Source organism: Zosterops lateralis, assembly GCF_965231275.1.
Source record: "Zosterops lateralis genome assembly, chromosome: 4".
NCBI classification, from domain to species: Eukaryota; Metazoa; Chordata; class Aves; order Passeriformes; family Zosteropidae; genus Zosterops; species Zosterops lateralis.
The window spans coordinates 22,665,936-22,685,507 of NC_139765.1; the positions used below are offsets into that span (position 1 = coordinate 22,665,936).

The window sequence follows — 19,572 nt, forward strand, 5'->3', positions numbered from 1 at the left end:
TAGATAGAAAGCTGCAGTGTTTGACTGGGAATGCTCTCAGAACTGCTCAAGAGATTTGAAGCCTGATTTCACTTTAAAAAGTTACTTTGAACCAGAATTTCCACAGATAATGAGGGATAAGCTGCATCTTTAGGCATATATGTATTCATATATTGCTTTTTTGAGTTTACACTATGAGGGGCTTGCCAGAGTGGGTCAGAACCCATTTGAGAGTATTTCTCAGTGCCAAAAGTTACTTTCTTGAATTAAATTTTCCTGGAAAGAAGAATCTTCATTCTCTGGTGTTTTCAGCAGAACAAAAAATGTAGAATCTCAATCTGATCTCTCTAAGCAAGCATACCACATCTATCACCACAAGCTTTTGAATCAACCAAGGACCCAAACCCTTGATCAGATCTGACTTCAGAGGAATTTTTTTACTGCAAGTACCCCTTGCTTTCTGTTTCTTCACAGTAAAAAAAAGGAAGAGATGTGGGAGGAGGCTGCGAGTGATATCTATTTATGTACAAGATATCTTGGAAAGGAGATGAGAGATGTGACAGCTATGTTTGCTGTCTCTAGGTTTAAGATAAAGAGAGGACTCGTGCCTGTGATTGTTAGCTTGATATTTTCCACACCAATATTTTCCACACAGTGCTATTGTTCAGCTTTGATTTTCCTCTGGTAGTGATGGACACAGTCGTAACGTGTTTTTGTGGGTTTGTGAACCACACACTGTGTTCTCATGGGCTTGAGAGGGGACTGACTGCTCCCCATGACATTTCCAGTGGGCTGTTGGGAACCCAGCAGTGAGAGGTCCCCAAATCACCGAGAGTGTTATGACTCTGGCATTCACAACCTGTGTTACTCACGTACAAGACCACACGATCTTGCCTTCCTGGAAGAAAGGTCCGGTTATCGCCAGATCTGATGTTGAACACTTCCTGCCACAGTGTGTCACGCATTCACACCCAGCATGGCTGCAAAAGCAGTGCTAACAGCTTGCCAGCTCCAAAGCTGTCAACATTTTCACAAAAAGTGGGGGGGGAGGGGGAATGTGGCAATAATGAGCCAGCAGGACAGTCCTTAGGAGCTTGCAACAGGATCATCTCTAACTCTTTCTTTTTAGGTGTCAGAGTCCCTTGGGGCAGAAAGTAGGAAGGAGAGCTAAAGGTAAATTAGTCTGAGCAAAACTATACCTAGTTCCCTATTTAGAAAAGTTGTTAATAATTTCCCCTCATCCCAAAGGACAGAAAAAACACCGTAGATTACTTAATATTTTGTTTATTTACAAAGAAGCAAACCTGGTTTTTTTGTACTCAACAGCAAGACGTACTCAGTAAGAGTACAGATATATAATTCGGTTATGCAGAGAGAAAATTAGAAAGAAGAAAGTCCAGCTAGAACTCAATCTAGCTACCATCATCAAAAATAACAAATACATAAGTAACAAAAAGAGGGTCAAGGAGAATCTCCATCCTTTATTTGACTTGGCAGCTGAATATTGAGATCAAGGAAGAGGCTGAGCTACTTAATGCCTTCTTTTCTTCAGTCTCTAACAGAAAGAGGAGACATCCCCAGGGTAACCACGCCCCTTAGCTAGAAGACAAAGACAGGGAGCAGAATAAACCCCCTATAATCCAGGAGGAAGTAGTTAATGACCAGCTGTGCCACTTAGACACTCCCAGGTTTGTGAGGCTGAATGTGATCCATTCAAGGGCACTGAGGAAACTGGCAGAAGAGCTTGCCAAGCCACTCTCCATCATTTATCAACAGTCCTGGCTAACCTGGGAGGTTCCAGGTGACTGGAGGTTAGCTAGTGTGACACCTATCTACAAAGAGGGCTGAAAGGAGGATCTGTGGAACTACAGGCCTGTCAGCCTGACCTTGGTGCCACAGAAGGTCATGGCACAGGTCACTTTGAGTGCCATCACATGGCAGGTGCAGAACAACAAAGGGATCAAACCCAGCCAGCATGGGTTTAGGAAAGGCTGGTCCTGCTTGACCAGCCTGATCTCCTTCTATGACAGGGTGATGATTTAGTGGATGAGGGAAAGGCTGTGGAAGTTGTCTATCTTTAGTAAAACCTTTAGTAAAACCATTTACACTATCTACTGCAGCATTGTCTTGGAAAAACTGGCAGCCCCTGATGTGGATGTGTGTACTCTTTGCTGGGTAAAACACTGGCTGGATGGCCAAGCCCAAAGAGTTGTGGTGATTTCAGTTAAATCCAGCTAGCAGCCAGTCACCAGCGGTGTTCCACAAGGCTCAGTATAGGGGCCAGATCTGTTTAATATCTGTTGATAATTTAGATGAGGGGACCAAGGGGTCTCCTTTAGTAAGTTTGCAAATGACACCAAGCTGGGTAGAAGTGTTGATCTGCTGCAGGGTGGAAGGCTCTGCAGAGGGGTCTGGACAGGTTGGATCGATGAGCCAAGGCCAATAGTATGAGGTTCAACAAGGCGCCAGGTTCTGTTGGCAACAGGGTTGCAACAGCACCATGCAGTGCTGCAGACTGGAGGAAGAGTGGCTGAAAAGCTGGCAAGTGGGAAAGGACCTGGGGGTGCTGGTTGACAGTGGATTGAACAGGAGCCAGGTGTGTCCAGGTGAACAAGAAGGCCAATGACATCCTGGCTTGTATCAGGAATGTGTGGCTAGCAGGGCTGGGAAAGGGATCATCCCCCTGTACACAGGTGAGGCCACAAATTCAAATCCTGTATTCAGTTTTGGGATGCTCAATATGAGGAGGACATTTAAGTGCTGGAGCATGTCCAGAGAAGGGCAGTATAGCTGGTTAAGAGTATGGAGCACAAGTCCTGGGAGGAGCAGCTGAGGCAGCTGGAGTTGTTTAGCCTGGAGAAAAGAAGGCTCAAGGGTAATCTTATTGCTCTCTACAACTCTCTGAGAGGAAGTTGTGGCAAGGTGGAGGTCAGTCTCTTCTTCCAGATAACAAGTGATAGATCAAGAGGAAATTACTTCAAATTGCATCAGGGGAAATTCAAGTTGGATTCAGGAACAATTTCTTTACTGAAAGAGAGGATAAACATTGGAATAGGCTTGCCAGAGAAGTGGTGGAGTCACCATCTTTGGAAAGTGTTCAGAAAACAAGTAGATGTGGCACTTTGCAATATAGTTTAGTGGGCATGGTAGTATCCAGTCAAAATTTGGACTACATAATGTTGAAGGTCTTTTCCAACATTAATGATTCTATGAAGGAAAATAGAAAAGCTTAAGAAAGTTTACATGGGGACAGTGCAGTTTGGATCCTTGGCCCATGAAAGATAACAAACTGCCCATCAAAGGCAAGGGAGTCAGTGTCTCTTTTCAAAGTCCATTTGGGAAAGTTCTCAAAGTACAAGAAACAGCTGGGAAAGCCTTGTGCTTCCTTATCTGAGAAGCTGTGGGGTCTTCTCCTGTTTTCTCCTGGACACAATGGAGCAGTCCATGTCTTGAGACAGATGGTGAAGGAACTGATGAGAGGAGAGGAATAGTTCCCAAAGCCCTTCCAGCTACAAGTAGGCTCAGCTCCTCTGAGCAGCTCTTTTGAAGTGAAAACCAAGCCAGTAGGTGACCCTGCAGCTGGGACTCATAATGACATTCGGGATATATACTGCAAGGTCAGTTATAACAGTGTAGGAGCAGGAATTGCAATGCTTGGACAGACAGAGATAGGGAAGAATTAGTTCTAGCTGACACTCACAGCTGTGACAGAACCACTAACAAGTTCAATATCCTTGAGCTTTTTTGGTAAATTCCTTTAGAAGAGTTTTTAAGAGATAAGAGGAACTCTTAGCACATGGCTGGTATTTTCCCACTGCTGAAAAGTCCAGAAGTATGGCAAGAAAATGGACAGATGATACAAATGGTGAATGCAGGGATATTCCTTTGCCTTACCACTTTTCTTCTGTGGCTTCTTCTTAACCCAGATCAGGGCATGTAGAAGAAAAACAAAGTCTGTGCTATCCCCATTCTTTGCAAGTGGATTGAGGTTTTCTTTTCAGTAAAGGTGTTGATTCATGGGTTAGTTTTCTGGGCTCATTCACCACATCTTTGCTGCTAATTAGACAATGGTTTCCCTTGAGCAGTGGAAGGAATAGGCAGCACTGTGATGCTTTCCACTTATACAGGATGTGGGATGAACTATTCTGCAATCAGCTTATCATAGTCAAGTAACTGTAGTTTGCCAGCAGGGCAGAATGGCTTTCGATTTCATGAAAAATATTGTAGCAAGAATGGGAAACTGCGTCAGTTCTTTTTACTGCCACCATCAGAGCTGGAGGAAAGAAAGAGAGGGAGGGGATTTCCCCAGTATTTTTAACCCAATAATGGGGATTTCTTTTTTACACTGCACTGCCTAGACAGCTGATGCAGTTGTTGATCTGAGTCGACCTTAGAGACTCCAAGGTCTAGACTCCAAAGTCTAAAGCTGGACTTAGTAGCTTAGAATGTAGTCTTTGATTAAAACCTAAAGTGGGGACATCATAGAAAAAAAATCACACCCTTGGTCAATCAGGAGGAGATGTCTTCATCCATTTCATCATCAACCCCAGCACTGACTGGCAGTGCTATTGTTCCCTGTACAAAATCTCCTATCCACATCTTCAGGCATTTCTCCATCCCATTAGAGGTTTTTAGGCCACTATGAGGCAAATGGATCATGTGCCTGCTCCGCCTCAAAGCTTAGCACTATTTTACACCAAAATGCAGAGCATGGGAGTGCTGGCACAGTCTCCTACTGGAATCTGGGAAGGGAACAAGTTGGTGATGTTTGGAATGTCACAGAAAAACAGATTTGGTTATGAAGGTAAGTCCTTGCTGGCCTGTGTTCTCCAGCCTCATTTGCGAGCAGTCCCGATGGGATTGATGCTGAAGTTACATTCATGTCCTGAAGAGAGAAACTGTCCATCTAGCTTTCCCTGTGGGGTGGTCTTTCCCACCTGTGGGTCTCCTCCAGGCAGATCCTAGACAGAGCAATGGCTGTACTGGCTTTGGAGGTCCCTCAGAGAAAGGTAGGCACCAGTGTTTGAGACCTGGCTGGAGAAGGCCGTTTTGCATGGATCCTCATCTTGTCTTTGCCTTAGAGGTGGAGGCTGGGAGAAGGAAGAGGTAGCATTTTCTGCTGTTGCGCAGGAGTCAGTTGGAGGGCCCCCCTTCCCACTCCCCTCCGTTACACTGACAGTATCGCTGTCCTGCAGGTCCAGTGGGTCAGGAAAGTCAGTGTCCAGCCGGCACATGGCCTCAGTAGGCTGTGAAAGTTCTTTGTCCATCACCTTCTCATCCTGTTCCAGAACCAGTGTTGGTGAGCTGCCTTCATTCAACTGGAGAGCCTCAGGAATAGCCATGGCCTGCTGGGCTTCACCTGCTGTCTCTTCCATGAAGACGCTCTTTTGGAAGCCCTGGGTTGCCTCGACACAGTGAAAGAAGTTTCTGGGCAGCACATTCATGTCCTCTGCCAGAGTGCAGGTGTCAGGGGAGGGGAGAGCCTGGTAGCACTCACCATCCTTGCTGCCACTGCCCTCCTGGGTGAAAGGCTCATAGGTGAAATAGACCTGGCAGGGCTCGATCTCAAAAGAGTTGGAAAGGTGGAAGAAGAAGTAGCCTTGGTTAGTGAAGCAGCTAGATCCAGAGTGCACACTGGTTTCTATGGGAGGATCAGGAGTCAGGGTTTCCTTAGAAATTAGAAAACAGGATTCCTGGTCATTCTTCTGTATCACCTCGATCATGGAGATCTCTGGGATTGTGCTGCTCACACAGTAGGAAGATGTGGAGAATGGGGAGGAGAGCCATTTCTGGTGGGAAAGAAACACAAGAGAGAGAGACTGTGACTACCAAAGTATAGCACTCAGAGAGGAATCAAAGGTTTCTTCTACTGACTGGCCACAGCAATCAAGTGACCTCTTCTCTGTCCAAGCAAGTGTTACCAGAGGTGGTGGGGAGGGAAATTCCCATTCCCATCTCATCTGCAGGATTTTCAGAGAGAGTATGTCATTCTATCATTTAGAATTAAGAGTGGATCTTGTCAGCCTATGTTTTGAGATTGGAGCAGGGAATTTAAGATGGAGAATTAAAGTGAAACAAAAGAAATAAAAAAGTTAGGAAAAACCCTTTTAAGTTCATAAGATGAAGCAAAGCACGAAAAACAGTATTGAGGTGCATCTCATGCAATCTATTCCTGGGTGCTGAACGAGCTTCTGATATATCCACATGGCCATATGCAGATTTCTTGTCTAAAGTGCTTTCCCAGGCCCCTTGTGCCTAATTTTCACATTCATCATGAGCAACATCCTGCAGTGCATCATTATCCTTAAAAATAAACTGATGTTGATGACACCCAAATCCATTGCCTTTCTGGCTTGTAAAGAAAAAAATTTAAGTTCTTTCTGCACTGATAAAGTGTCTTGAGTGCCTGCTGCCCCCCGTCCCCCTATTGTGCACTCTTTCCCTGGAGTTTAAGCTTTCTAAGCCTTTTTACACCTTGGCTTTTCCAAAGCTTTGCTGTTCTGAACCCTCTGCAGTTTGTCCCCATCCTTCTTAAAGCAAGATGCCCCTTGGGATCACCTCCCACATCTTGCATCTGATGCTCCTTTTAATGCTGCACAGAATGGTAATTGTCTCCTCACAGCTGCCCATATTCACAGAGAGCCTAGGGGAAGGGGAATAGTGGAGTGGGAAAAGAAGGGAAACAGACAAGAATGCAAGGAATAGCTAAGTGCTATCCAGTGTGATGGCAATTCACATCAGGAGGAGAGGAGAAGCTCACAGTAGGAAATCTGTGAAAGAGCTGCGGAGCCTAAGGCAGGTAGGGAGGCACTGAACTGAGAGGGAAGGGGATCTTATGAGGTCAGGCTCCCTCCTGAAGGTCCCTTGTTGTCTCTCAGGCTACCGATTTTGGGAGCACGGTGCTGTAGTTTGCCATATCTCCGTCCTGTAATTAAAGATGCCTCAGCTGGGCGTCAGGTTTTAGGTCAGAAAATAGAACTTAAGCAGAGAACCCAGCAGCAGGTGCTACAGGCACATATATCATGTGTGCACGTGTAGGTCTATCTGCCCTGGGCATGCGCAGCTGGATCCTCCTTTCCCTCATTTCTCCCCCCTGTGGTTCCATCCCCAGTCCAATACCTGAATGTCACCTCCGTGAACCGAAACAAGCGGGGGAAAAAACTTCTCAGGGTCTGGGATGTGAATCCTCAGGATCCTCTTAAACCTTGAGGAAAGAGAATGAGAAGAACAAATGAAGCAGGCCTAATCTTGATCACTGTCACTGTGGTGGGGGTGAAGGAGTGCATGAAATTCACAGGTACTGCCCTGGCATGGGGGAGTGGTAAAATAAGGTTGAGCCTGAGGGCTGTCCTTGCTCTTGAGTGGTCTGAGAGGCATTAGCTGAGCCATGACATACATAGAGATGAGACAGATAAACCTGGCACTGGAACATACATTTCCCTCAGCCTTTTCCCTGGGGAAGTACAACCCCTGGTTTTAGTGGTTTCTTCCCTGCTTTGCCTGGTCACCTTAACCTCTCCACAGGCCCCCTTCAGCCCCTGTCCTGATGACAAGCTGAGCAGGCCTTCCTTGTTTCCAAGCTCCCACTCCTGTGAGCTGCCCCTTCTTTGTTTTGCTGCCACCACAATGACTCAGGACCAGGGCCATCACTGGAAAGCTCTGCCACAGCTCTCTGCCCTCCTAGCAAGATGCTGCATGGCATAGCTGGGGCACACTGGCAGTGCAAGCCATCTGAGTGAATAGGCCTTGCATTGTCCAGAGGCCTCTTCTTCCCTGGAAACAGCGTGTTGTCATCCTGAGGCAGTAGTGATCTAATCTGCTCCTTAGTTTCTCAGAGTGGTTGGATCATCTTGTGATCCCTTTGTGGAAGCTTTGCTGTAGGATGTCCTGACCTCTGGAGGCAATCTCTGTACTCTCTGAAGCATCAGAACTTGCTAGCTCTTGCATATAAACTACCTTACATCATTGCAGATGCTATTTTTATTCATGCATGTCTAATCCTTCCTTGCATCTTACCTCAGCATTATTCTGCACTCAATTCCCCTAGCTTAGTTATACTTTGTGGAGAAAGGAGGCCTTTTTAACTCCCTCTGTGCTGTAAATCTAGCACTTCCTCAACTTTATGTTATGACTCAGGGTAAAATAGTGACCAGTGACTTTTTCAGTATCCATCTTCCTTCAGCATGGTTCTCTGTCTTTCCTTACAGAGAAACCATCCAGCCTCTGCAGCTTCATCCCTGAGAATGCTTGTCCCTACTCCCTCCCATGAATATCAGCACCCCTGACCTGAGATTAGAAAACCTGTTTCTAACCTTGCCAAGCTGAGAGGTCACTGTTCCTATTATTGTGTTGAGTAACCTTGTGAGACACTTTAAGTGCTTAGTAAAGGCAGTGTCTGGGTAGAAACACTGGCAAAGAGGTCTTGAAGCATCAGATAGGTTTTATCAGTGTGTGAGGGACTGCACAGATCAGGGAGAACAAGAATTGTACTCCTCACTCAGGAGTTTTGCCTTCAGGCCCAATGTCACCTCATCCCGCCTGAGCTCTTGCTGGAATGTTTAAATGAGAAGGTAGTGGTAAACAGGCTTGCTTGGTCCTTGCTACAGGGAGTTTTCTCAACCCCGTGACCTGCTTTTGAAGAGGAAATTTTGATGCATCCCTGCCAGGAAACACCACTCTAACCCCTGGGCAACAGATGTGCTGGGACAGCTGTTTTAAATTTAGCCAGGCCATGGCACCAGTGCATGCCACCAGGTCACAGGATCATGGCACAATATGACAGTGCTGGTGAAACCACATCATCTTGCGTGGTGTTATTTTTCCACAGGCAAATATCAATCTCAGAAGGTTGGGCTATAAACCATGAACTGGTTGGCTTAAAGCCATCTCAATCCTGAGTAACATCAGGTGAAAAATAATCTGAGTTTTGAGAATACACACAAGATACAGGAGAGGAACAGAGATGTAAACTCAATTCTCAATTACCATTTCAGGGTCCGTAAATTAATGAGGAAGGCAGTCCCAATGATCACAAAGATGAAAGTGCTCACTATCAGAACTGGCAGGACTGGCTGGGATGTTCCTGCAAGATGAGAAAGAATGAGGAAATGGCTGTTAAAATCCACCCAGGATTCTGTAGGTAGAAGCTGCAGCCCTTTCATGACTGTTCAAGGTGATCAAAGTGAGTTTTTGTTATAATTTTATATAACATTATCTAGAATTATAATATACAGGTCAGAGTATATGTGAGTTCTGCTGTGTTGTGTAGGATCTCTTTGAGCTGGTATGGGTTTCAGAGTCTAAGCGTTGCTTAACAGATGATTTGTGCCGAACAGCTTGAACTCCCTGGTCATAACAGCACAACAGCTAGGGGTTGCCACAGATGAGGTGGCATAGTCTTCTAGCTGATGTGTCCACCAACCTGTTTCATTGCCAAGGAAAGCAGGGACTTCTAAAACCAGCTAAAGTGGGGGTGGAGGCTTGAAACAGCGTTAATGGTCAGTGGGGGAGAGGGAGTCATGGGGTTCACAGGTCACTGAAAAGGCAAGAAGATAGGGATAGAGAAGATTAGGGATCAAGGGGCAGGCTTCTTTCTTTGAAAAGCTGTAGGGAAGCATTAGGAGGCTAGAAAGGTTACAGCTTTACACCATATTTTAGTACTTGGATCCAAGTACTTTGGTACTTGGATACTAGACTGGGTTCCCACATTGCCAAGACTGCCAGCACTCCTCAGGCTTGTTTGGCCTCATCTCAAATATTCCTTAATCTGTCTCTTTTACACGTATCTCCCCAGTGCACCTTTGCTTGGTCTTGCTATTCTGGTGCCTGTTTCCTCTGTCTGCCCCTCATCTCCTCCCATCCCTCGTGTCCCTTGGTCATGCAGAGAATCTCTGGAGCAGTTAGGAGAAAACAGAGAAAAATAAAAGATAGAGGAGACATTTTTAGCACATTCTTTCTTTCCCTGTCCTTGAGATGCTACTCAGATCATTTTGTCTCCTCTGCCTCTGGTACCCTGGTTATCTTTGGGTCTTGGTTGCTATGACAACTGGTTGCGGCTGTATCCTATTCACTGACATCACACACTGTCAAAATTTGATCACCACAGCAACACAGTGCCCTTTCTAAACATAGCTCCTCTGTTTATACCAACACCACGAACAACAAGGATGAGCAGAGGCAGGATGGGGGCAACGTGAGAAGGAACAACTTCTATCTGCTTATTTTTTGGAAAAAAAATGACAGAGGCCACAGGCACCAACTCACCAAAGGGCACTATCTTCCAAGGCTGGAAGTTCATACAGTGCCTGATGCAAATCTCAGCAGACCTTTTTTGAAAGGGTCTTATTGTGCATATAAGTCAGGATGTCTCTCCCAGTTTCCACACGACTTGGATTCCCAGGCTTGGGTGTTCTTCAGCTCAAGAGCACTACATTTCACTGGTCAATACCTCCACTGAACTGGGCCATTTTAGGAAGCTGGGAGAATGTTCCCGGGTAACATCAGCATCTGGGAAAATGCCATTCCTGGCCACTGCTTCTGCTGATTAGACATCTGGCCTTACTGCTCTGGGGAAGCAGTCCTTCATTTATACCTTTTGGATTTTGCCTGGCTTCTGGAAGTCAGAGGGGCTTTACTGGGGTCAGGGGGTCTTTGCCCTTACGTGTGATGCTGAAATGGCCTCACCTAACTGATCAGGAGGGACAGTTTTCAACCTTTCTATTACTCTTTGGTCAACAGAGTTCTTCCTACACATCTTCCTTCAGCTTCTCACCCTGTTTTGGCTGTTCTACCTTGTTTGCTCTAAGTCCCCGTCTTCTCCTCCAGGTCAGACTACCTGACTTACCCTTCTGGTCAGTGTGTGTCCTCCACAGGACTGTCTCGCTCCAGTCACTCCACACACCTTTGTAGTGGCTTCTGGCACTTGGCCTTGCACGGACAGCTGCCTCATATTTTGAGTTGGGCCAGAGTCTCTCAAAATTCGCCCACATCTGGTCCTGTTCAATGGGCAAGTTCACAGCCTCCTGGGAGTAAGGAAAACTTAGAACATCATCAACACCCTGGTTTACAATACCCATCTTCGCCGCATACCACACATACTCTCACATACCCATCTTCTCCAAGGCCCTCAGAGAAGACCTGTCTCAAGTCCTTACACCTCATGCATGGCTTTTTCACCCTGAAGGAAAATTCTTCTTTGCTTTGCTTTTCTCATCCCTTTCAGGTCTGTCCTGGAACTGTCTGATTTTTTTTTTTTTTACAGCACTAAGTAAAACAGGATCCCCATCTGTCTCCTTGTCATCACCAAACCCTGGCAGCAGCTGACATAGATAAAAGAACAGGGGCTGTCATCCTCTCTCCAGCTTCACCAAAACTGGTTACATCCTGAGAAGAGGACCAGGAGCAGGTTTTGGGGGACATAAACAAAACCAGGATTCATCTGGGACTCATATGGTAGCTCATCCCAGTCTCCCCCTCTGCACTCACCTCCTGGGGCTGAGTCACATGTCGGTACCGCACTTGGTACTCCCGCTCCCCAGCCAAATAGTGAGAGGAAATATTCAGGCTCCATGTTAGGTTGGAGGTGTTTTCAGTTATGTTAACCAGCTGAAGGTTTCCTGGAGGCCACAGCTTTACTGAAAAAAGAGAAGAAGCAGGGCTGATATCCCCATACTCTGTCCATAACAGGACTGCACATCAAGTCCCTCAGCAGCAGGATATCTCCTTGAGACAGGTAAACTCAGACAGCCAGCAAAACAATGTCTCAAGCAGATGTTTTTCTTTTGGATTAGCGAGCTGAATCCTTTCAGCAGAGACTGAAACATGCCAAAGCTGTCTTAAAGAAGGGTGGAAGTACATAACTAGAGGGGAGCAGGGGAAGAACAGCAAGACTTTCCATCCTTGCAGCACACATTTTTCATGAGGGCAGCTGAGGACAGGATGTGGCTGGCATGACAGAAGAGCAAGTGGCAGGAGTCAACATTGTGATCATTATAGCAGGGGACAAGTAAAAGACAAAGGCCTAAAAGCAGCTGTGGGTGTTACATAGGAGTGGATGAAGAAGGAAAATTAGCTATCCTCTCATGGGGAAGCTTCAGAGACCAGAAGGCAGATGAGTACTCACTATTTTCAAATGGACTGAAGTTTTTTATTTGTGCAGGTATTTTGGTTGTATTCTTTTCAGTGCAGCAATGGACAGTCAAGTTAAGACTGTCTGAAATGGTGAAGCACTGATTCTGCAAGGCAAATTAACCATCAGTGACAATGAAACCTCATGAACAAGCATTCAAATTTCTAAGCATTGCCTATGCATAAGATGATTAGGCATACTTGACAATAAATATGGAAGGTATTTGTGGCAGAAGGACATAAATCTCAGTGGTGAGTGAGGAACCAAAAATTTATGTTTCATGTGGTTGGATTTTTTTTTATTGGCAAAAAAGGCACAAAATATTGTAATACACTAGTTTCTTGAGATTCCTGTATATGTGCTGACTAAGAAGGAAAAAAAGTTACTCTCTATGAGTGACATTTATTGAGAAATTTTATTTTTACCAGAACATTTTATGTTCCCTGGTAAGACTGAAACTGCATTAGTATTAAACATGACACTTGAAATGGAGTGATGCTGAAAGGCCACATACATCATACACTACTGAATAAACAACAGAGAAATTAGCTTGATTAGAAAGAAAAGATTTTGGAACTGTATACCAACCCTGCAATTTGTCTTTGCACATGATATGCAAATGTATGAAAGCTTGTCTGTCATTAGAACTGGTTATGACTTTACCAATAAAAATATTAGCTCAAATTTGGGCAGGTGTTTTCCGAAAACATGAGGACTGCAGTGACTCTGGATGTGACTGAAGGAAGTAGATAACAGATCTAAAATAAGACTGATTTAAATAAAGAATAATAGTTAGAAGATTTGCATCACCATTAGCTCCAATGATGTGTTGCTGTTGCATCTTGCATAGACACATTTAACCACACTTCACAATAGCTAATGATCTGGAAAATGATATTGATATTATCTAGCAAAATGAGATCACGAGATGACTTCAGAGCTGGTGGTGATGCCCATCCCTCCTCAGAGGAAGGGATTAGGGCCAAACACAGGTGATTGAGATATAGGACACTGCATATGATCTGTCTGTCCTGTACCTCTTCTGCATGTGTCAGAACAGCATGGCCCAGCTCATAATGAAGCCAATCCCTCCTACAGGAGAACGCACAGCAGGCATGTATACCAACAACACACAACACCAAGCCCAATCCCAGATCTGGAGTCAAGGATTAGGTTTGGGTTTTTTATACTACCCCTGGGTGTTACACTGTTTATATACCCAAAATGCATATAGAAATCCTTTCCACTTTGTCATTAGCCAGGACATCCCAGATGAATTACTCACATTAACATCTTGGTTGAAGATTTTGGTGCATCTCCTCAGTCCTGTCTTATGCTCTGCCTTGGGTAATTCACATTTTTGATATAATTCCAGTGAGCTGGGAAGTTACAGTTTTGTAGTTAGTCAAATATTCTGTAGCACTAAAAGGCTTTCAAAGCATTTTACAGCCTACTGTATTTGCTGAACGGGTTACAGCATAGATTTAATCCTACTTTCTCTCCCCATTGTATCACTCAGACAAATTTTGTGTGCTGGCACATGGAAGTTAAAGCACCCTAGTTATTTCGAGACAAAGGTAACAGCAGATTTCCAGTTTCAAAGATTTCACAAAACCCTCTTCCTATCTTCTCTGCTTCCTGTTGACATCAGAGGGCATGCAGAGCTGAAACTCACCTACAACAACATGGCTCTGGAGGACAGGTGCCTGTTTTAGCCCCACTAGGAATTACAGGTCTCCTTCCAGACACTGACAGTCCTGTAGGATCTCAGATGTGACATGTACCTTCTGAGCCAGGTCACATCTCAGTCAGCCAAGACAGTACATCACAAGTGGCAGCACTATACCATAACCTCTCTTCTGCTCTGACAAGTGTGGCTGGAGAGCCCCAGCTGAGCTATGGCATGGGATGTGGCAGGGTGGAGAACATCTGTGAGGTTGCAGCTGGGGTAGTGTCTGACTGAGGTGCCTGCTCCAGCTCTTAGGTCAGATTAGGTCTGGGATTTGCTGACAGTGAGGAGGGTTTTCTTCCTAGAGCCCTGGTCAAAGAATGGCACAGTTCCACATCCAGCCTCGATTTCAGCCAGTCTCTGATTCACACCCATGGAGCAACATAAATGTTTTAGCTTTCTAGGTCCATGCACCAGCCCCAAGATATATTTGTCAATCTAACCCGGTTGGAGGTGTCTCTATGACGGTGACAAATAACTCACTCAATGACAGAACCACAATGAGCCTCTCCTTATGACAGGCACCCAGGGCACTCCTGGGGTTGGCTGGTAAGCCTCTTGGCCGCAGATGTCCTATTTGGAGATGACAGAGACTCAGCCACCCCCAATGCAGTACTGGCCAAACACCTCACCTCTGCTGGGAGGCATATGGGAGAGGAAAACATCATGAACTAGAAGAGATTAAAGAGCCAGGGAAGAGAAGGGGGACGATATTTTTCTTCAGTCATTGTTACTCAGGGTGCAACATCTCAGCTCATCCTGGCAATTGCCAAATGGCCTCTGTATAACTTCAATTCCACCCTTCTCCAGCCTCATCTCTATACATCCTCATTTTCCATTGAAAATGCCTTTCAGTCCTGAGGGTGTCTGCCAAGGAAGAGGGTTTTTTTCAAAAGTGAAGTTCAAATGGAGTCACGGAGCTTGAAGATGGGCTGTGCTAGACAGTTTGGGACTGTCAGATGGCAAACACTGAGCAGTGGCTGCCAGCATCTCAGCCCACATGGAGATAGAGACAGAGTTCAAGACAAAACATCTCAGCTCTGTGACTCCACTACACCTGGTCTGGGAAGAGGAAGCCAACATTTTTGTAAAGTGGCATTATTTTTCCTCAGTCTCTCCAGCCACCCACCTGTCACAAAAGCCTTTCTTTGATGAAATCTCCAGGTGGCATGATGCTTCAGCCAGGTCCCTGCCCGGGTCCCAGTCACAGATGAGAGCCACCCGTGAATCATACCAACAAGTGAGGCTGGAGGCACCTGCCAGCAGAGAAGAGATGGACAGCAATGTTCTTTAATTAAAAACAATGCTTGGCATTAATCATCACCCCAGACAATGCTGCCCCATCCCGAACTACTGGCTGACTCCTCTGGTGGACAACTCCAAGCAAGAAAGGCAGTGCCACTCATTTCTCTATATTCTTAGAGGCTGATGTGCTCATCAAAGACCTGTAATAGTGCAACCTCCTCTGGCTGTATGTTACAACACAAACATTGCGCAGCAACACAGCATGGTGCACACACTGCCCTGGCTAACTCCCCTCCCTTTTCACCCAGCTAGCACAGGTGAAAGGAATCACTTCTTACCTTGTGGCAAGTCTGATGCCCATGAGAGAGGCATGAGGCTGAACAGGCAGAGGTGAGACAGAAGCAGCAATGAGGTCCTCATCAGTACTGGCAACACACTGAAAGAGAGAAGACACCACCACCACAGCTCAGCAGGGGAACTTGGGAAGATGTCAAGATGTCATCTCACAGGAGGCATCCACCCTCCTAGGATGCAGTGCCAGTCTTCTAGGTTCAGAAACTCATATCCCTTCCACTCCAGAGTTTGTGCTTTTCCCTCAGCACCTCACTGTTCTCCTGCCTTGGGTGCTTTGCTCAGCAGTGAAGCTGTTCACAGGGCAGCACAGAGGCTGTTTGCAGGAATCGTGTCTTCTGAAAACGTGTGAGTGAGCGCATAGCAGTCCATGCGTGCTGTCTCAGACTGCCTGCTGACTCAGGTAGAGAGTGCTCTCTCAGCTGCGCACAGCTTGTGCTTTGAAAAGTTTTTTTTTTGGTAAACCCTAGGGCTGAAATAACTAGGTGCTTGCTGAGTAAGAGGGTCCCTGGATGCAACTGACAGAAGTTAGTTGAGACCTCATGGCTAGGAGGCAGATTTTCAATAACATGCTTGGGACAGGAGGGGAAATCAGGGAGAAGAAATTTTTTACCAGGTTCTAGAAAGTCAAGGCTTTACCATACAAAAAAAATTACACAGTAGTGCATGAACTATGCATCATCCCCTCCAAGTAGACCTTTGCTCTGCCTTGGAAGGAGTCATGATTTTAGGCGTATCAGAAAATTTGGGCTTTGTAATTAGGAAACTCAGCAGCAGCCCTCATCCAGCCCAGGCACCCAGGGAGCCTTCTTGTCTTACAAAGCCTGTACAGTCATGTCCCATATTAGACAGACTGGCCTTACAGTCTTCTCATCAAAGCCTCTCTCTCTCTCTCTCTTCATCCACCTGGACACCCAAACCTTGAGATCCGCCTTCACTCACAGGAGAAGGAACTGCCCTCACCTCTCACTAACTGGAGCTCAGGCAGACCTGAGGAAAACAAGATGGAAACCCCACTGGACCTTGCTGGGACTGCCAGAGGAGTGGGAAGAGACAGTTTATAAAAGGCTGGCATGAGCTTAATACCAATTCCCGTTCTGATAAAAGATTAGGTTCAGGTGAAGAAAAACATGATGACAACACATTGGCAGACAGAGGAGAGAAAGAGAGAAAGCGGGTGGTGTGGTTGTGAGATGCGGGGTATGATTTGAGAGGATTGTGGAGAGACAGAGAGATAAATACATTCTTAGCCCTTCCCAACAGCGAGATGCAGTTTGTCAGATTGAAACTCCTTCTAAGATGCTTTCAGATCAGCCACCCCCATGTGGGAGAGAGCTGGCATTGCCCCTTTTACCTTTCAGCTCCGGGCACTGAGCAGTCCAGACAAAAGGAGTCCCTGGGGTCGTGGGGTTGGATGGCAGCGGGTGCTGCCTCACATCCAACAATGAGGGAAAGGGTGAGGGGAAACAGGGAGAGTGCTGAAGGCAGGTATCTTGGCTCAGTGCATGTCCACAAGAGAAGATGTCCCTACAGCCCAGCAATTCTTCTCCAAAGCTGTTTCTCTCATATATGCATATATGGTCTCTCTTTGTCTTCTCCCTCTCACCTGTGCACAGGAAGCTGCTGCTTGCTTGCCTTGTCAGACTGAGACAAGGCCCCGAAGTATCGAAAAGGCTAGTAAGGACAAGAGTAAAAAAAAAAAACCAAACCACATTCTACTTCCTGCTGATAAAGCAGTAAGTGCAGAAACCAGGTTAGAGGGGTCAGGTGTTAGTTAGCACTGCTCAGACATTCTGGGACCAGTTTCAAACCATTGCTGGGAGGCAAAAAGGACCTCTTGGGATACTGGCAAGACCCATAGCTTCCTCTTTTAGACACTCAAATGGATCATTCATATTGCTCTCAAGATCTGCAGAAGTTTACAGATCACTTTGAAACTGGGGACAGGAGTCTGTCTACAGTAGAAATACCATGGACCACTTTGTAAAAAATAGCTTGAGTTGCTGCCCTGAGAAACACCTGAATGAAACCAGACATTGTTGCCCTAGTTTTAGAGGATCCATGCTGGGTCACAGAGGGAGTGGACCAGGTCAATGCTGAGGGTGAAGAAGTTTGAGGCACACCCTCACACTTGCAGATGGTGTGACACCACAAGAACACCCATGCCACTGCCTCCCTACCCAGCCAAACACCCCATTCACTTCACAGAAGGAAGAACCTGACCTGTCTTGCAGCTAGAGCAGCCAGGCAGTACTGCTCTGAAGTAGCTGTAGTCCCTGTTTAACATGGCTCATCTATTCAATAGGCCAGACAAAGACAAAAAAAAATATTTCCACCTTCTTCCAAAATTTCCTATGCCTTCACCTTTCCAGACAGATAGCCCCTTTCTTTGCCTTCACACCCCAAGCCAAGGCAGATGTACAAATGTAAATCCAAAGCCTAATAGTTGTCCAGTTCACAGACAGACATAGGCCTGCCAACATGTCCTCACACCCCCCTCTCTCTTTTCCATATAGAAATAGAATTCTCTGAAGTGCAACACATCACATTTCCTGTCTACTCTGGACTGCACAGTGATGGCTGCTGGTGTGAGGCCAGAAGATGAGAATCTCCTCTTAAATGTACAGTGGTCACCACATGTAAGTGGCTCCTCATCTTTCCCTCTTAGAGCAGCTCAAGGCCCAAGCTCAGATTTGGCAAGAAAGTTTTCTGAGCAGAAGTTGCCAGAGGCTAATCATAAGTCTCCAGGCAGGTCCTCTATAAACCTGGTGGATGGGACCTAGCTTAATAACAAAGGGATCTTGGATTCAGGTAGTGGAAAAAGAGTGTAGGAGGAGGATGGGTTCTTAGCCACAGGAAACCAGCCCAGAGACTGGATTTCAGAAGATACTAGACCTCAAAAAGAAATAATGTTGGAGCAAAACAGTAGTTTGAAGGCAGAGCCATTTTGCAGAAGGCTGCAATAGTCAATCCTCATGGCCATTTTTGGGAAAGCATTGCAGTTGATCCAGAACCAAGCACTCACTTAGCCAGCAGTAGTGGAGTGCAGGCCCTCTTCACCACACACAACAAGAACCAAGAGTCTTGAGAGCTGTCATTTGAATGCATCTGAAAACTCTTGTCAGGCTAGGCTTGGGGAGGACAACTAAGGGAGTGAAAACCAGCCAGCCTCTGCTGAAGAGGATCAGGGGAGAGGATGGGCTGTGTGGTCCCCTGCACTGGTATCTGCTGGCTGTGTATGTTGCACCTTGGAGGCTCCCATTGGGATGAAGATGTAATGGCATGGATCATCAGGACACAGACCACCTTTCCCAGGAACTCTGAAAATGAATGCAGCTTACTCTGGCACAGAAATCCTCAGCTGAAGCAATGAAATTCTTGGTATCACCAGTGTTGCAGCTGCAATGGAGCTTTTGTGTTAAAATTTTTCCTGTTTGTCCTTCAGGCTAGAGAAACTTACACCTTCCTTAAGACCAGAGATCTCTTTCTGAAAGCAAGTGCACAAAGCACAGGCTTTTTATTGTTCAGCTTATCAAGGAAGAAAAAAAAACCTCCATTGATTCCCTTTTTTTTTTTTTTTTTTTTTTTTTTTTTTTTTTTTTTTTTTTCTTTTCTTATTGTTTTTAATGCATAAAAATCATATGATGTTGATTGTGCTCTAAGGTACCTGAAATAGTGGAAGAGGAAAACTTTACATGTAGTCAGTCCCTATAGGAGATGGATGGCTGATGCAGTTGAAAACAAGGGTTTGTGTGATCAGCTGCCTCTCTGGAGACTGTTTTTTTCCAGATCTGTTTCTCATGATTAATTCTTGTGCAGATTTTCTGCCATCTAGCAAGGACTGATGTCACATTGAAGACTTTCCCATGGAGGATCCCAATGGAAAACCAGCACTCCTCTATTAAGATACCCTTGCTCAATAAGGGATATACCTCTTTCTCAAGGGTGACTGAAATTGATTGACTTTTCCAAAGCTGTAAAGGGAGGGGGAAAGATCCAATGGATCAGCTACAGACAACCAAGCATCAATGTGTGGAGACATGAACTTCCTCAGCATATTTTCATTGGAAACACAGCTTAAAATGTATTGAAGCAACAACCGTGTGGCATAAATGAGATAGGGTTCCTCCAGAGACACGAT

General features: G+C 45.7%; 1 protein-coding gene across 3 annotated transcripts in view; it reads right to left on the reverse strand.

Annotated features, from left to right (window-relative positions):
• Positions 1-1,257: 1,257 nt before the first annotated feature.
• IL2RB (interleukin 2 receptor subunit beta) overlaps positions 1,258-19,572 on the reverse strand; it is a 36,621-nt gene continuing 18,306 nt past the window's right edge. For 2 of the 3 annotated variants that reach the window (XM_083858979.1, XM_083858981.1), the window contains exons 2-10: positions 15,419-15,516; positions 14,965-15,091; positions 13,392-13,485; positions 12,101-12,212; positions 11,464-11,612; positions 10,823-11,000; positions 8,965-9,061; positions 7,099-7,183; positions 1,258-5,768 (exon numbers count right to left, since the gene is read on the reverse strand). In XM_083858979.1, the coding sequence (XP_083715105.1) occupies positions 4,941-5,768; positions 7,099-7,183; positions 8,965-9,061; positions 10,823-11,000; positions 11,464-11,612; positions 12,101-12,212; positions 13,392-13,485; positions 14,965-15,091; positions 15,419-15,500 (1,752 nt within the window). In that variant the 5' untranslated portion in view covers positions 15,501-15,516 and the 3' untranslated portion in view covers positions 1,258-4,940. Of the gene's footprint in view, positions 5,769-7,098; positions 7,184-8,964; positions 9,062-10,822; positions 11,001-11,463; positions 11,613-12,100; positions 12,213-13,391; positions 13,486-14,964; positions 15,092-15,418; positions 15,517-16,785; positions 17,245-19,572 lie in introns of those variants that run through there. The other variant, XM_083858980.1, reaches the window with a different exon arrangement.